This window comes from Pelodiscus sinensis, chromosome 15 (assembly GCF_052426305.1).
Source record: "Pelodiscus sinensis isolate ZL-2025 chromosome 15, ASM5242630v1, whole genome shotgun sequence".
Classification (NCBI taxonomy): Eukaryota; Metazoa; Chordata; order Testudines; family Trionychidae; genus Pelodiscus; species Pelodiscus sinensis.
In genome coordinates this window covers 6,860,295-6,876,603 of record NC_143066.1, presented here as the reverse complement: position 1 = coordinate 6,876,603, position 16,309 = coordinate 6,860,295, and the positions used below count along the sequence as shown (strand labels likewise).

Sequence of the window (16,309 nt, the reverse complement as noted above, 5' to 3'; positions counted from 1 at the left end):
ATCATTCTCCACAAGCATTTCAGTGGGAATACTGTCCACCACCCCTCCAGTCAAATCACTTTCTAAACCTTCCTGCTGTCTATGCACTTTAGCTAAAGGCAGAGAAATCCTATATCCTCCCACTGTCACCAGCTCTGCCATTCGTCCAAGAACATGTTAGTGTCTTGGATCCCACTCTGTTTAACCAGAGGAACCTGCACTGAGGTGTCTCACCCTATGCATTCTCTGTTATTGATCTTGACAACCTTAACAAATTCCATATCTAGCTCTCTAGGGTCAGCCCCCTCAAAACTCATCAGGTAAACAAATTGTAGGTGCCTCTGGGGCAACTGTGCTAATGACAGCTGCATTAACATGGACAGAATGGGGCTCAGTTTCCTTCATTCTTAGGACAGGGGTGGGCAAAAGCCACTCAGTGGGCCACATCCGGCCCACCTTGGGATTTGATCCGGCCCTCGTGGCTATTCCATGCCTGCCCCCTAGCATGTTGCCCGGGAGCTAGAGCCATGTTCCTATTTAAAGGGCTCGCACCTTCCGCATGGCTGCCAGGCAACGCAGGGAAGGTGCAAGACCTGTAAATAGAAGCAGTTGAAAGGGCCCGCGCCTTTCCAGCTCCCAGGCGGTGCCAGAGCTGCAAGCCTTTTTAACTGTTTCTATTTAAAGGACTTGCTTGACCTCTTTAAATAGAAGCAGTTAAAAGGGTTTGCAGCTCCTGCCTAGCGTGTTGCCTGGGAGCCAGAGATGCGCAAGCTCTTTCAGCTGGTTCTCAGGCAAGATGGTATCATGAGCTTTTGTGGGCACAACCCACTTCTTCATTACATTACTTCTGGCATTACATGAAGAAGTGGGTTGTGCCCACGAAAGCTCATGATACCATCTACATGTTTTGTTGGTCTCTAAGGTGCTGCAAGACTATTTGTTGTTTTTTAAGTTTTTCCAGTCACAGACTAACTGGACTATCCCTCTGAAACCAGGAAAAGAATGATTATGGGAGAAAGGGGAAGTGCTTGGGCTCTGAACCATCCTCCTTTTTCCCAGAAGTGAAACAGAATCCCTCTTTATACTGGGTTTGCTCCCCTGTGTATGTGTGTTACGCCTGTTGGACATCTGCGCTTGCTCAAAGGCATCAGCCAGCAAAGCCATCTCTGCTACAGGTTTAGCCCATGGCAATTTTTTTACATTGTCAGTGTATATACTCAAGAAATATTCTTGAGCAATGAGATCAAGCAATTGGTCCTAATTTTTAATCCCTTTTCTCTTTACCTATTTTCTTATTAGGTCACACAGCTTATCAAACGTATATTCATTATGCTAGCACTGCTTTTAAGATTTTTAAATTTGCCATCCTATACATTTTCATGAGTGATTTGAAACCTTTGTAAAACAATTTCCTTAACTATTATAAATATTTCCAAAAGTGTTTATTTGTTTGTCCCGAAAGATCTTTGCAACGGTAAGAGCTAGAAACACTAAATTTTGCATGGATACTACTGATTTCCTAACTTAAATAACTGGATTGGTTATTTCTCAAAATTGGTTCCCCCAGAGCCCAAATTGGGCCCCCAGAGCCCCAACTGGGCCACTAATTCGCTTTTAGTAGCACCTGATCATAGGCATTTGCTGGACTCTTTTGTTAAGCGTGTCATCGAAAATGCAACTACAAGACCCTTTCCCTACAATAACAGAAAAAGTATTTCCAATAAAATATGTTATGTTAATATTTACGTAGTTCATTCACCACACCTTTTGTTATCAAGAAATGAGTTCATATAAATGCATTTTGCAAGCACATCATTAGCTATGTTAATTTCTTAAAGTAATATATAACAGAAAATTATTTCAATAAAATATGCTATGCTAATGTCATTGACATAGTTCAATCATCACACCTTTTACTATACTTTCCCTGGGCAGCGCCAGTTATTTCTGCTAGTTTAGAATATATCAAAGTTTCCTGCACTGGCATTTCATTAAATACATTCAAAGCTTTAACAATTTTGCAACCAGTATGAGTACTTTCTTGTCCTCAGGAATCTTATGAAATGCACATAAGTTTGGTGAAGTACTCCTCAGTGCAGTATGTCTCCTACGCAGGACATAACTTGTCACAGTTGTGGATTTCTCAACTGGAGAGAGATGTTAACAACTCTGGGATCTTCCCATGTTTTCTGTCCACTCCAGATTGTATTTTCTCTCCTTCTCAGCTTCTTGTTGTTTCAATTCCTTGATTCTTCTGTGGGTGGCTCCTTCAGCTTCACTTGCAGCATCTGTTTGTTTCCCCTTCACTGCTAGTGCAACAGCTGCTTCTTTCAGTCTCCTTTCTATTAAACACTTCTGGTGCTGGCATTCTCTCTCTTTTTTTCGTCTGCTTCCAATCTGGCCATCTCTAACTTTGCAGTTGTTTCAATGTTCATTTCATGCCTTACTGTTGCTATTTCCATCACTCAAAATAAGCAAACAGAAAACAACTGTAACCTTTTTAACCTCTAGTCACCACATTTGAGACTCACTTAAAATCATTATACCAATGCTTAAAGTGCAAAGTTACTACAATAACAAGCTGTGCATATACCCTGCTCCACTGTTCCATTACCCAGGGTACAAGCTGGCTTGTTGGACAGCTGTATCCCCTCAGTTCTCCAACCTGGGTGTCTTTTGCACTGCTTTGCTATGAGAGTGACCACTCCTGGTTTACTCTCCCATAGCCTCCATCGTGAAATTTATTCCCAATTATATTACAAGAGCGCTACAGCCAGCCGCTCTTGAAATACACTGCAGAGCAACTCTAGCAAATTCCCTGTCCTGTTCTTTCCACCAGAATTGTGTATCTTGTACTGCTCAGCCCTCTCTTGGAAGACACAAGTTTATATAAAGTTCATCATTCTATTAACAACAAATTAAAAGCCCAAATCCTGTTATTTCAAATGGAGTTTCCCAAAGACTTCAATCCAAGCACACTGATTTTATTAACTAAAGAAAGATAGATAGATTCTAGGTGATTACAAGTAATGAGGCATAAGTCAGAACCGGTTACAAGAAAATGAAAATAAAGCACAACTAATACCTAATTTAACAAGCTAAGTGAATTCAAAGCAAAAGTCTCTCTCACCACATGCTTCAGCAAACTTACTGGCTGAATTCCTTTCAGATAAGATCCCTTCCTCAGTCCAAAGCTGTTTCTTTGTTCTTCAAATGTTGTGGCTACCATTGGTAGAGAGAAAGGGAGGAATAATATGGGGTGTATGTTCCCCATTCTTATACTTTGCCGCTTCTTTGAAAATCGTCTCCATCTGGAGTTCTGAATCAAGAAAGTCTGTGAAGACTGTTTCTTTGCCAACAGGTAAATTTCTCACTCACATCCTCTTTCCTGCCTAAGAATGGCCACTTAACTAGGAGATAGTCCATTTGATCTTGTTGACACCTTTCTGAGGCATCAGCCCACCTTTTGTCTCTGAGGCCAGGTCTACTCTACACGAGAAAGTCGACCTAAGATACACAACTCCACTTGCAAGAATAGTGTAGCAGGAGTCAACATACCTTAAGCTGAATTTTCGCGGTGTCCCAGCTGCAAGAGGTCGATGGGAGAAACTCTTACTTCTCTTACTTTTTGTGACCCCATGGAGTACAGGGTCAATGGGGATGCCATCAGCAGTCAGTTTAGTGGCTCCTTACTAGACCCACTAAATCATACCCTAGGACAGGGGTGTCCAAACTTTTTTCAAAGAGGGCCAGATTTGAAAAAGTGAACATACGTGAGGGCCGACCATTTTGCCTGACATTCTTTGAACCATTAAAATTAAATGCAAATTAACTATTTATGCAAAGTTTATTGCAAACGGCATACTTTTCATTTCGTCACATGGATGACAAATCTAAACAGGTGTTAAATCACTCTGCCTTTCATATCTGAAGGCCAGATGAAAAAAAAATCCAGGAAGCTGAAATATATGTCAGGAACATTGTAAAGTACATTACATATTATCAACTTTTAAGTTAAAAAAATATAAACAGGAACATAACACCAACTATACATGCTGTGTCCAAATATATTTATAACTGATTTAGACCAACTGACATTAACTGAGATTTTACAATGTATTCATCTCAATTGAAAAAAAAACTTGCCTACGCTAATGTGAAGGGTGAAACTGAGATCTGGACTGCAGCACAGGAGAGCGCAGGGCACGCTGGCCTCATGGCGGCACGGGAGCAGGGCGAACCCGCAGCCAAGCGGGGGAGCGGGGTTGCGGACGTGCCCTACATGGCAGGCTTTAGGACCGCAGCAGCCGCCATGGACGGCGGCGGCGCGGACGGAAGCGGCGCGCTGTGCGCGCCAGTTCAGAGGAGCACCAGGGAGCCAGGAGAGGCGGAGGAAGCGGGGGGCTGTCCCCGCACTCTCAGCCCCAAAGCGGAGGACCCACGGGGTCGGAGAGCGCAGGGCACGCTGGCCTCACGGCGGCCCGGGGGCAGGGCGAACCCGCAGCCAAGCGGGGGAGCGGGGCTGCGGACGTGCCCTACAGGGCAGGGTCTAGGACTGCGGCGGCGGTGGCAGCGCGGCCCGAAGCGGCGCGCTGCGCGCGCCAGTTGAAAAGAGCACCGGGGAGCCGGGAGAAGTGGGGGCCGTATTAAATCCGACCGCGGGCCGGACTTTGGACATGCCTGCCCTAGGAGATCGATGTCCATAGTGTTGATCTTAGCGTAAGTAAAAACAAGCCCTGAGAAACTGTTTTGTGGCTGGTTTTCTAAACTTAAAACAATTATCAGTAATTTTATGCAGTATAATTTTATAACTTTACAGGCAACAGTGCCACACATATTTTACCAGGACAATACAATCAGCAAATTATGAGTTTTCAATTGATATCTCAAAGGCATACTTTATACAAAATTTATCATAGTCTTGAAAAAGGGGTGAACGTGAATCGCCATGTAGAAAAGGAAAACCACGTAACAAGACAACATCACTCACTCCTCCGCCAATAATACTCCTTGTAACCCCAAAAGAGAAGGCCATAGCATACTCTTTTTAAAGTTGTCTATTATTCCCTTTCTTGCCTTATAAGAATAGCCAGCATCTTGCTCTTTGTCCCAAAGTCTTTTTTAAACAAAGCCCAAGTCATGGCAGGGCTGCTTAACCCGGTCTAATATCTTGGCTCTTGCAATCCCAGGAGCACCTAGAATGCATTTTCTCTCTTATTTCTACTTTCTTCAGGAAAGTAAGCTAATACACACCAACTGCTGCTTAACTCTACATTAACAAACACTTCCTGATATTTCTTTTAATCCTGCTGCTTAACAATTTCAGTCTTGTGTTATGTCACAGGGTAAACAACACATTTATTCTGTTCAAGCTTCGGGTAAAGAGGCTGTCCAGCTCTACCACATCCCTTGCAATTCCAGATCACTATGGGATTGAAGACCCCAACTCATGCTTGCCTGCCTGCCTGGAAACAAGTTCTTTAGCCCATAAGAATTTACCAGATGCTGCTCATTGTCAAGGTTGTTTGTGACAACACAATAAGCTGCTGTGAAGAAGAACATGATGTCACAAAAAGAAAGTTGGGTGGAGAATGAAACAACTGTATTTCCATGTTTATATCACTAGTGGTATTAAACAAGAGAAATACAAAAAATAATGGCTGCACAAGCAGAATCTACATGGGTTTAGTTATTTATTTATTTAAGATAAAGAAAAGTTATTTATTAGTTTCCTAAATAGAAGAACTAGAGGACATCAAATGAAATTAATGGGGAGCAGGTTTAAAACTAATAAAAGAAAGTTCTTCTTCACACAGTGTGTAGTCAACCTGTGGAACTCCTTGCCAGAGGAGGCTGTGAAGGCTAGGACTATAACAGAGTTTAAAGAGAAGCTAGATAATTTCATGGAGGTTAGGTCCATAAAAGGCTATTAGCCAGGGGATAAAATGGTGTCCTTGGCCTCTGTTTGTCAGAGGCTGGAGAGGGATGGCAGGAGACAAATCGCTTGATCATTGTCTTCGGTCCACCCTCTCTTGGGCACCTGGTGCTGGCCACTGTTGGCAGACAGGATACTGGGCTAGATGGACCTTTGGTCTGACCCAATACGGCCGTTCTTATGTTCTTATTGTATTTTTTCAATAAAGTTTATACTCTGCATGTCTACATTATAAAGAACCTAAAAGTCTTAGAGCCTGAGTCAACTGACTCTGGTTTGCATTACAGGAGTGAAAAATAACAGTATAGATGTTCCTACTTGGGCTAGAGCTCAGGGTTTGATATCCTCTCACCCTCCCTGCCTCTGTACCACTGTCCATTTTTATACTCTGTTAATCAATACAAGTATTTGCCCAGTTTCCATAATATGAAAAGTGCTGGTGACCATGCATCTTACCGGTTTCTTTGTTGAAGTAGTATTATATACTCATCATGCTTCTCATCAAAGTCAGTCACCATGTCCTTAGTGTAACTCTGAAACAAAATAATTGGAATGGTGAAGTGAGGAGAGAGTTCAGGATACAGGCAGTCCCCGGGTTACGTCTATCCGACTTACGTCAGACCCCTAGTTACGAACCGGGGCAGGGGGGACCCCGCTAGTGTGGGGTGCCTCCCCCACTGTCACCTCCTCCGGCGGCGCGGGGGGCGCTTCCCCCCAGCAGACCAGGGAGATGCGGAGCTAGCGCCCCCCTCCTCCCCAGCAGACCAGGGAGACGTGGAGCGGCTTTTCTTGCCGCGGAGGACGCGGGCGGCGGGACCGCTGAGATGCGCCGCGGTCCCGCCTCCCGCATCCTCCATGGCGAGAAAAGCCGCTCTGCATCTCCCTGGTCTGCTGGGGAGGGGGGCACTTCTAGTGCGCCCTTCCCCCCCCCCCCCCAGCAGACCAGGCTTTTCTCGCCGACGCCTGGGGTAGAGCAGCTGGGGGGCTGCCGGGTTGGTCCCACAGTGCCGAGGTGCAGCGCTACTGGACCAACCCAGCAGCACCCCAGCTGCTCTGCCCCAGGCATCCCCAAGTCAGCCGCTGTTGAAACTGATCAGCGGCTGATTCCAGGAAGCCCGGGACAGAGCAGCTCTGCCTCAGGCTTCCTGTAGTCAGCCGCTGGTCAGTTTCAGCAGCGGCTGACTTGGGAACACCTGGGGCAGAGCAGCTGGGGTGGTCCAGTAGTGCCAAGGAGCGGCACTGCGGGACCAACCCAGCAGCACCCCAGCTGCTCTGCCCCAGGAGTGTCCGATTCAGCCGCTGCTGGTCAGTTTCAACAGTGGCTGAATCTGGACACCAGTTCCGACTTACATACAAATTCAACTTAAGAACAAACCTACAGTCCCTATCTTGTACGTAACCCGGGGACTGCCTGTACAAAGATTAGAGATTAATCTCCTGGCCTCAGCAGTAAAGAAGAGGGCTATATTTTAATGTTCGAGAACCCTCAATAGAGGAAACAAAGAAAACAATGCTGCACTGCCTCCTGAAGAGATAGAGTAGGTGCCTGGCTGTACAGCTGTAACATCTCGTATATAGTAGTCTAACCTGATGAGAGAGAGAGAGAGAGAGAGAGAGATCTCCCATCAGTTTAACTGCTCCAGCCCCTGCAAGCAGCAGTAGCTATGTCAGCAGAAGCCACTGTCCAGACTAACACTTATGTTGCTGTAAAACTACATTGCTCAGCAGAATGATTGCCTCCTACATGACACAAATTATGCTGACATAAGCTTTAGCGTAGACATAGCTTCAATAATTATTTATTTGGGGTATCGTCCACAATGTGCTAAATGCCTTCCAAACCTTAAGAAGAAACATCCCGGCTCCAAGACATGTACAATCTAATGACCAACAAGTAAACAACTTTCAGAAAAAGGGGAATAATAAAAGGCAATATATACAAGCTGTTAACTAATACGTCTTTTCTTCCTCTGCCTACTGTGAGATTTCTCACCTTGCAAAGTACAAATTAAATAATTCATACTTGTTATTGTACAATGTATTGACTTAAAATAACTCACATTATTGGCATATATTGCAAGAATGCATTGTTTTATTACTGCTTTAACATAGAAGTTTTTCCAAAACATTGAACTGAATACACTGAATTTATAGTAAATGAAAAAGGATGCACCAGAAATATTTTTACAATCCTAAAACATGAAAAACAGTAGTATATATCTCAACTGACAAAACAGTACCAGGATTTGTAGTCTGATTTGTATTATATAGTTTCCAATGGAGCCATATTACGTAGCAACTAATCAGGGCTGATTCAACTCCCACTGAAGCCAATCTGAGTCTTTCCATTCTCTACTGAAAATACACAAACATATTTTTACAAGCTGCTGACCTCATGCATATGAGGAGCCAGCGCATCAGTGGCCATCAAATTCATACCAGAGGCTATGTCTAGACTGCAAGTCTCTTTCGAAAAAGAGCGTCTAGACTACAACCAGTACTTTCGAAAAAGCAAGTGGCTTTTTTGAAAGACAGCACCCAGGCAGTCTGGATGATCTCTTTCGAAAAAGGACAGATTGCATTACATAGTGCCTTTTTTCGAAAGAGCACTTTCAAAAAAAGGCGTTATTCGTAAATTGAGTTTTTCCACAGTCGAAAAAACTGCTGCATTCTTTCAATTTACTTTTGAAAGAATGTGGCAGCAGTCTAGACACGGGAAGTTTTTTTCAAAGAAAGGCCACTTTTTTCAAAAAAACCCTGTAGTCTAGACACACCCCTACTGTGTCATATTGTTATTAACGTATTCCTACTGAGTTACTTTAACAATAAGAAGTTCTGTGGCACCTTATAGACTAACAGATTTATTGAAGAATAAGCTTTCGTGGGCATCTGACGAAGTGGGTCTTTGCCCACAAAAGCTTATGCTTCTGATTGTTTATGCAGATTCAGACTAACACGGCTACCCCTTTGATACTGAGTTACTTTACTATCTCTTTTACTTAAAGTATTTGTTTTATTTTTAAACAGTAAAAACAATTACTTTGGAATGGGGAAGAATAAAGAGTTTATTCAAAGTATTCTTCAACTAGGGAACATATAGTAGCAGCAGAAGAATAAAACAAATCAATAGAGAAAAGTTTATAAATGCTAACATTTCAGCAACCATTTGTGGTACAGCAGCTAATTATTACTGTTCAGAATTAAAAGATTTGCTTCATTTTTCCCAAAGAAAAGTGAAAACAAAAAATGGTTGTAGCATCACAACTGGGAAGGGGAATGGAAGCAGTAGCAACCCTCCTACCTATAACACCACTTTGTTTCTCTTCTTAAATTCCTTAGAAAATAAACTGGGACACTTAAACCAGCTTCCAATTCATTACCTTAAGATAAACTTCATCTTACATGCTGCCCATGTCTCTAAGGATAGGTTGTTAGAAGGAACTAGTATTTCCCTTTAAAATGATGCAATACAATGTGTTTCTCTCCAAGCAGGCCCGAAGAGATGTGTAATATGAAGGATACAATATCTCAGAAGCTAGAGTTCAGGCTGACATTTGAGTACAAATTACAAAAACAGATTTCACGTGACCAAGCCTTTCTCAATAGTTACAAAAGCTTCAGAGAGGTAGCTGAGTTAGTCCGTAACTACAAAACTTAAAAAACAATGAATAGTCTAACAGCACCTTGAAGACTAACAAAACATGTAGATGATATCATGGATTATGCCCACGAAAGCCCATGATACCATCTACATGTTTTGTTAGTCATTAAGGTGCTACTAGACTATTCATTGTTTTTTACATTTTTCAACAGTTACAGTCTAAGATGATACTCCTGATGCATCTCCAATACATGTCAATGAAGTAAAAAGTTTACTTTCTTCAGCCTCTACAAGCATCTAAACCACTTGGCTATGTAGAGTACTGTCTTGCACACAGAGAAGCTTAATTTACACATTGCAATAAGGTTTTTATGTAGTTTCCTTTGAAAAATAAACAATGTATTCTTGACTTTATTAGCCTGCATGGTATCTCTGAATATGAACCTACCAGTTCATTAGTTAAACAGTCAGCCTTCCAGAAAAGACACCTTAGTCCTGGTTGACAGTACACAGATTGACATAAGACAACTATGTCAGTGTACACACTACAGCCTGGTTCCTACTGATGTATATGCCCTACTACACCAACCATCATAACTCCAACTCCATGAAAGGGGTAGGGCTTATGTCACTCACTGTGGATAGAGAGATACAATGTTAATTCTAACACTGTGTTACTTACAAGGACTCTTGATTGTCCTGTCAATTTCATGGCTTAAAGCCATGAAATTGACAAGAAAACCTGGTTCCCCTGCTGGGCTGCTGTCCAGTCTCCAGTCAAGTTTAATTGATTCTGGCTTAGGCTGCTGCCTGGACACCCCACTGGGATCCCTTGGTCGCCTGGCATCCTGGCTCTCTGCTGACAGCCCTGCTATCCTTCAGTATACCAGTTTGCAACTCCCGGCAGGGAATCTGGCTGCATCAAGGCATCCAGCTCAGAATCCAGCTGTCCCTTTGGGCTCTTAGTTTCCTGCTGGGAGCATGACAGCCAACCAGAGGCTGGATGCTGATTTCCCCACTGGCACTGATAAATTACAGGAAGCCTCCCCTCCACTGTCAGCAGGGAACAGGAAGGTGAGAAGCCCAGCACAGAGCAACACAGAGCTAAAACCCCTGTCTCTCAGCACCCCATGTTGCTCCTTTTTAGTCACTGGAGGGCTCTTAGTGAGGACAGGCACCACTAATTGAAGGAGGCTAGTGTGTGTGGAAGTCAGCAGTGGCCATAAATTAACTTAACCTAGGTCAATTTAATATTATAGTGTAGACATGCTCTTAGGTGCCACCTGAATTTCTAATCTTAAAAACAGGAAGAGGAAAAAATCCAGTTCATGTAACCTCTAAAAGGCATGCATGGAAACGATAGCCAAGGTACAGAGGTTAAGTTTCTATTAATTTTAGTACAATTCACACAATTTATTGAAAATAAAAACAAACGAACACTAGAATTCATATTGCCTCCTCCCAAACCGCTTTACTCGTTTTCCCCCTATATTTTCCTGGCTATATAATTCAATTCAACAGGTTAACCACAACATAGGCTAGGAAGTCAAGAATGTAAAACCGAAGAGCAGTGCCCGAGCCCGTACGGGAAGGGGCTCGGTTAAGCGCCACGCCCCGTTCCCGGGGGTATCAAGCGCACGGAGCTGTTCAGACACTGGACCTTTGCCCGGGCACCAGACAGGCTTCCCAGGGCCCCTTGAAAGCTGCTGTTTGGGTCTGAGGCGAAGCCCCGGCTCCTCAGCCTGGGTTTTAAGCTAACTCCGACCGCTGTTCCCGGGCAAGGGCGGGCCAGGCCCGGGACAAACTGCTACTCTGCGGCCGGAGCGCCTCCTCGCACACGCACCAGGGCCCGCCCAAGGGCCCCCGCCCCTGTCCCTGTCCCTGTCCCAGGCCTTCCCGCTCCCCCAGGCCAGTCACTTGCCCTCAATCCCCACCCTCCGCTCCCTCACTCCGGAGCCGCCGCGCCGCACCTTGTCTTTTTCCCGCCAGCGGCAACACCGACCTGAGGACCCCCCCTGTTTACTGGTTCCCTTGGTTACCGTCGCGCGGAGTCTACCTCACTTCCGGAGCGACAAGGCTCTGCGACGTAAGGTGCGGGCGCGCAGGCGCAGTGGCTCTCCTCGGCAGGGCGAGTGGCGGCGCAGGCGCAGTGGGCGGAGGCGGGATGGAGGCGCTGTGGGCGCTGCTGGACGAGGTGGCCCTGGAGGGTCTGGATGGCGTCACGCTGGGCACGTTGTGGTACCGGCTGAGCAGCCGCGTCCCGCCCTTCCCGCTGCCCCTGGAGCCCGCCACGCAGCAGCTCCTGTGGGCGGCCCTGAGCGCCCAGCCCGACCTCAGCTTCTACCTGCTGCCGCGGGAGCGGCCCCCGCTCCGCCTGCACGACCGGTGAGGGGCGCTGTGGGCGGGGGTCATGGCGTGCTGCGGTGCAGTCCAGAGCCCTGCTCCCGTCAGCGGGGCGCTTGGGCGGCCGCCCAGCGCGTCTTTCTCCTGGTGGTGCACATGCCTCGGTGCGCACAACAGCACTTATTCCGCACACGGATAGGAGGAACACAAAGAGAGGGGCCACGAGTCCAGACCGGTGAGAGGCTGTGTCACTCCTGCCCTGCAAACCTGAGTGGCTTGCAGTGCTTTGCTACCTTACTTCCCACCTGGGCTAAGTACAGTTTTCCAGCAGGCAGGTAACACCTTGAATTTCTGGGTATGGCTGCAATGTGCCCGCCACACATCAGTCATCTTCTGGTTTTCTTTGCTGTTGATTATCATTTGCATGGGGATCCCAACCCACTCCCATGCCTGGGTTTTGTCCCCAAAATGTGTGCTCTGCACTATCCAGCTCTCTCCTGTACAGTCCAAGTATTTTGAGTCTCTTCCTGCTTTAAGGGGATCAATATGCAACATTTGCTACCTTAAATGAAGTTATCCAGACAGTTCACCACACTGGATTAGTTTTAATTAAAGAAATAAGCTAGTTTATTTAAATGCAAGGAGTTACATTTATACTCATTTAAACGCATGTCAAAGTCAGAAATGGTTACAAGAGAACCACAGAGAACACACTTCCTAGTACTAAACAAACATGCTCAGTAACATTGCTGATTAAACTTCAGACCAGGATCGGTTCCCAAACTCCAGCAACTCCGGGGGCAGCTCCCGACTGCTGGTCCTGCTTCTGGGGAGCTGGCCGCGTAGCAGGCCCTCCAGTATAACTTAATACTGCAGAGCCTGCAGCAGAGATGTAATAATATAGTTGATTAACAGATAAGCAAAAGCTTATTGGTTAATGCTATAAACTACACGCATTCTCCTCCCCCCCCCCCCCCATATATTTTTTAGCAGGCTGGCCAGCAGTCCGGCTCAGTCCTGGCTCACCCTGAGTCCGGGATCTACCCCAACTGCAGCTCTGCATTTAAAGTGTACTGGGAGCCAGGCTTGCATTGAGTCTGGGAACTCAGTCCTTCCCCCCTGGACAGCAGCCTGGGGGTGACAGGCAGCCAGTCCACGAGGGGAGCTGGGTTTTAAGCTGGCTCCCCTCGTGGACCAGCTTCCCCTTGGCCCGTGCTGCTGCCTCTGATACAGAGGCAGCCACACGGAATGGCAGGGTTCTCCTTGAGAGTGGGGCTGGAGTGCACTGGCTGCTGGCCCCATCCCTGGGCACTATAGAATAGTTCAGTAACCAATAAGAATTCATGAGGTTAATTGACTGTTCAGTTAACTGATATTTAACATCCCTAGCCTGTGGTGCTGGATGACAGCTGGCTTCCTAGGAGCGGGAGTTAGCAGAAACTGATAAGCTGATGCTTTTCTATTAACTGTTTCCTGAGGGGTTACCCCTGCTCTAAGGTCAGAGACAAAGAATCTGGTGGTGGTAGAGGTTCCATGCTTTTGTTTTCTAAGATTCGGATCTGTTTCTTTTTGCCCCCCTTGCTTGCCAAAGAATGGCCCCTTGATATATTGTTGCTCAACAGCTTTGAGGGCACCTGGCCGAGGCATCATCTTGCCCTTTGTCTTTGAGAATCAAATGTACCCACCTCAGACTTGTCTGATAAACATGCATCAGTCATGATTTTAGCTCATGTTCATAACTTCATATATAATATTGCTGAATTGCACCATTATATTATTGACCAGCAAGCTATTAGTTCTCAGTTGACAGGCAAGTCTTGTGTATTAACCTCTTGCAGGAAGAGTCTGGTTGCCACTATAATGCATTAAAATCCCGTTTGGTTAACTGGTTAAAGGAAGGCAGGTGGGGGGACTGTGGACAAGGGCTGCTCCAGCTGGCCGGAGGGAGTAGCCATTGCCTATCGTGTGCCACCCAGGCCAGGCCCACCATGGACAGGGGCTGCTCCAGTCAGCTGGTGGGAACAGTCCCTGCTTGGGCTCATTGGTTAACCTTTGCAGTTACACACAGCTCACCCATCTCTCCAGCAGGAACTAGTTCACAAGGATAACCCCCCCGTGCTGTATCAGAGGCAGCAGCATGGATGGGACAGGGGGGAGCCAGCTTTTAAACTATCAGAGGGGTAGCCGTGTTAGTCTGAATCTGCAAAAGCAGCGAGGAGTCCTGTGGCACCTTATAGACTAACTGAAGTGTTGGAGCATAAGCTTTCGTGGGCAAAGACCCACTTTGTCAGACATCTTGCATCTGACGAAGTGGGTCTTTGCCCACGAAAGCTTATGCTCCAACACTTCAGTTAATCTATAAGGTGCCACAGGACTCCTCGCCACTTTTGTAGCTTTTAAACTGGCACTCTGCATGTATTGGCGCCTGTGGATCTGCCTCCTCTCCTGTGTTGCTGCCTCTGATACAGAGGCAGCACCACAGTGGGCAGGTAGGAGCCGGTAAGCATGGAGAGCTGGCTTCTTGTGTGTACCGGCTCCCATGTAGCTGCCTGCTCCTCTCTCTCTCCCCCCCCCCCATGCTGCTACCTCTGTATCTAAAATTTTAACATCCCTACTATATATTTGAGCGAGTCTGCCTGTCTATCCGATTGTTCAAGAACACCTCCTAAATGGTAAGAGCTAGGACCACCAATTTCAGTATACAGCTTCCTCCTATAAATTAAAGCAAGATAAATGTTTGATTGTGCCTGGATTACTTCTCATAAAACCATACAGAAAAGAGACAGGATCACCAGGCAGGTAAAAGGGTTTGGCTGGGGGCATGCACTTCTCCTCTGTCTGTGCCCAGGAGTCGCTATGGTGAGGCACTTTTCACCTGGCCCCCAGCTGCTGCAGTGAGAAAGAGCTGAATTAGTCCTTTCTCTCTGGGGCAGCCTGCATACTCAATTCCTCAGCCCCACCCCAGAGCAATGATTTAAATAAAGAAAAGAAAAATTAATTGAGTTAAGCACCCAAGCAATGCCAGGTAAATCGTCTAGTTTTAAATATTGCTCTCTTTGTATTTTTATTTCAGGTATGAAGAAATAGATCTTGAAACAGGAATACTGGAGACTAAAAGAGACCCTGTCCCTCTAGATGATATTTATCCTGTCCATATGATTTTGGATAACAAGGATGGGATACAGGGTTCATGCCAATATTTTAAGGAGAGACTAAATTATACTGATCAAATTAGGACCAAGGATTTGCAGCCTTGTTATACATACACTGAAGCCTATGAAAAGTGAGTAAGATGTCAGTATTTGTTGGTGTTTCATTTTACGTTATAATGCTTTGTTATTTGGAAACAGGTTTTTTTAAAGAGTTGAAAAAACTCTGGCTCTGTAGTCTAATTTGTCATTATTTTTTGCCGTATTAAGTACTTTTCTCCAATGATTTATATGAAAACCATTGTTTTCAATATACTTTTCTGTTGCTGCCATAGGCCAAATGCTCGTGCACCCTCCAAAATGTGCACTGAACCATTTTCAGAGGCATGGGATTTCAGGCTCTCTCTCCTTCACCACATTTGTTAAAAGGGTATATGAATGACTAAGCTTTCTTAATCAAATCCTAATGCATTTATTGATCTTGCATTCCAATTATTGTAAACTCTTCTGTCTACTTCCTCCTTTTTCACCCTAAATAATTCCTTTCCCTCTTTGATAGCTACAGTCCTCAAACAATCAGATATTTGTACCTTTTAACTTACAGTTATTTATATGGGAAAGGTTAAGTGGAATTCTACTATTGCCAAACTGTAACTATTTGGGCTGATATTTACAAATTATATGGGCCATTTGGTGCACTAGTTCTATTATGTTAATCCCAGTTATTAGTGATAAGGTGGGTAAGGTAATATTTTATTGGACCACCTTTTGTTAGCTCAAAAGCTTTTCTCTTTCATCAAAAGAAGTTGGTCTAATAAATCTCACCCACCTTGAGCAGTTTGGTGTCCACCTTGGGTCACTTTCTTTAAAAAATTCAGGTAAAAGTTTGAGGAAGTTTAGAGAAAATATGTATTTCAAAAGTGGTCAGAAAAAATGCTTACAGCACTTTAACATCTTTGGTTTGGAGTAAGAATCTGAAATTTGGCAGGGGGACCAAGAGGCATCTTTTGTTGTACTCCTGGAACTGTGGCCAAATCTTGAACATAAACAAGAGAAATCATTAGAAGCCTGCTAGTTAAACTTCTGAATAGTCTATCTGCAGTGAGCCTCCGAAAAGTGATCTTTTTTCTGGCCTAGCGTTAGCTTGGCTTCTCTTCATTTTAGCAATTGAGGACTTTAACCTGGCAACCTGATACATAGCTTTTCAAACCAACAAATTTTTTCTTTTTGTAAATGTTTCTAGTGAACATGCTCTTTGTGCCACTAGTTAGCTCAGAGGTCTCAGTGCTGCCATCGTTCTGC

At 45.1% G+C, this 16,309-nt stretch overlaps 2 protein-coding genes across 11 annotated transcripts in view; one reads left to right on the top strand and one right to left on the bottom strand.

The window, feature by feature from the left end:
• KATNIP (katanin interacting protein) overlaps nt 1-11,581 on the bottom strand; it is a 126,801-nt gene extending 115,220 nt beyond the window's left edge. For 3 of the 10 annotated variants that reach the window (XR_012896094.1, XM_075899173.2, XM_075899176.2), the window contains exons 1-2: nt 11,486-11,581; nt 6,371-6,447 (exon numbers count right to left, since the gene is read on the bottom strand). Coding sequence is in view for 3 of the 10 variants with exons in the window: in XM_075899173.2 (XP_075755288.1) it covers nt 6,371-6,432 (62 nt within the window). In the remaining 7 variants the exon portion in view is untranslated. Of the gene's footprint in view, nt 1-1,889; nt 2,444-3,130; nt 3,202-6,370; nt 6,448-9,963; nt 10,597-11,485 lie in introns of those variants that run through there. The other 7 variants (XM_075899177.2, XM_075899180.2, XM_089782229.1 and 4 more) reach the window with 5 other exon arrangements.
• A 52-nt stretch (nt 11,582-11,633) lies between these two features.
• GTF3C1 (general transcription factor IIIC subunit 1) overlaps nt 11,634-16,309 on the top strand; it is a 73,579-nt gene continuing 68,903 nt past the window's right edge. The window contains exons 1-2 of the mRNA XM_075899171.2: nt 11,634-11,900; nt 14,932-15,141. Of these exons, the coding sequence (XP_075755286.2) occupies nt 11,680-11,900; nt 14,932-15,141 (431 nt within the window). The 5' untranslated portion in view covers nt 11,634-11,679. The remainder of the gene's footprint in view (nt 11,901-14,931; nt 15,142-16,309) is intronic.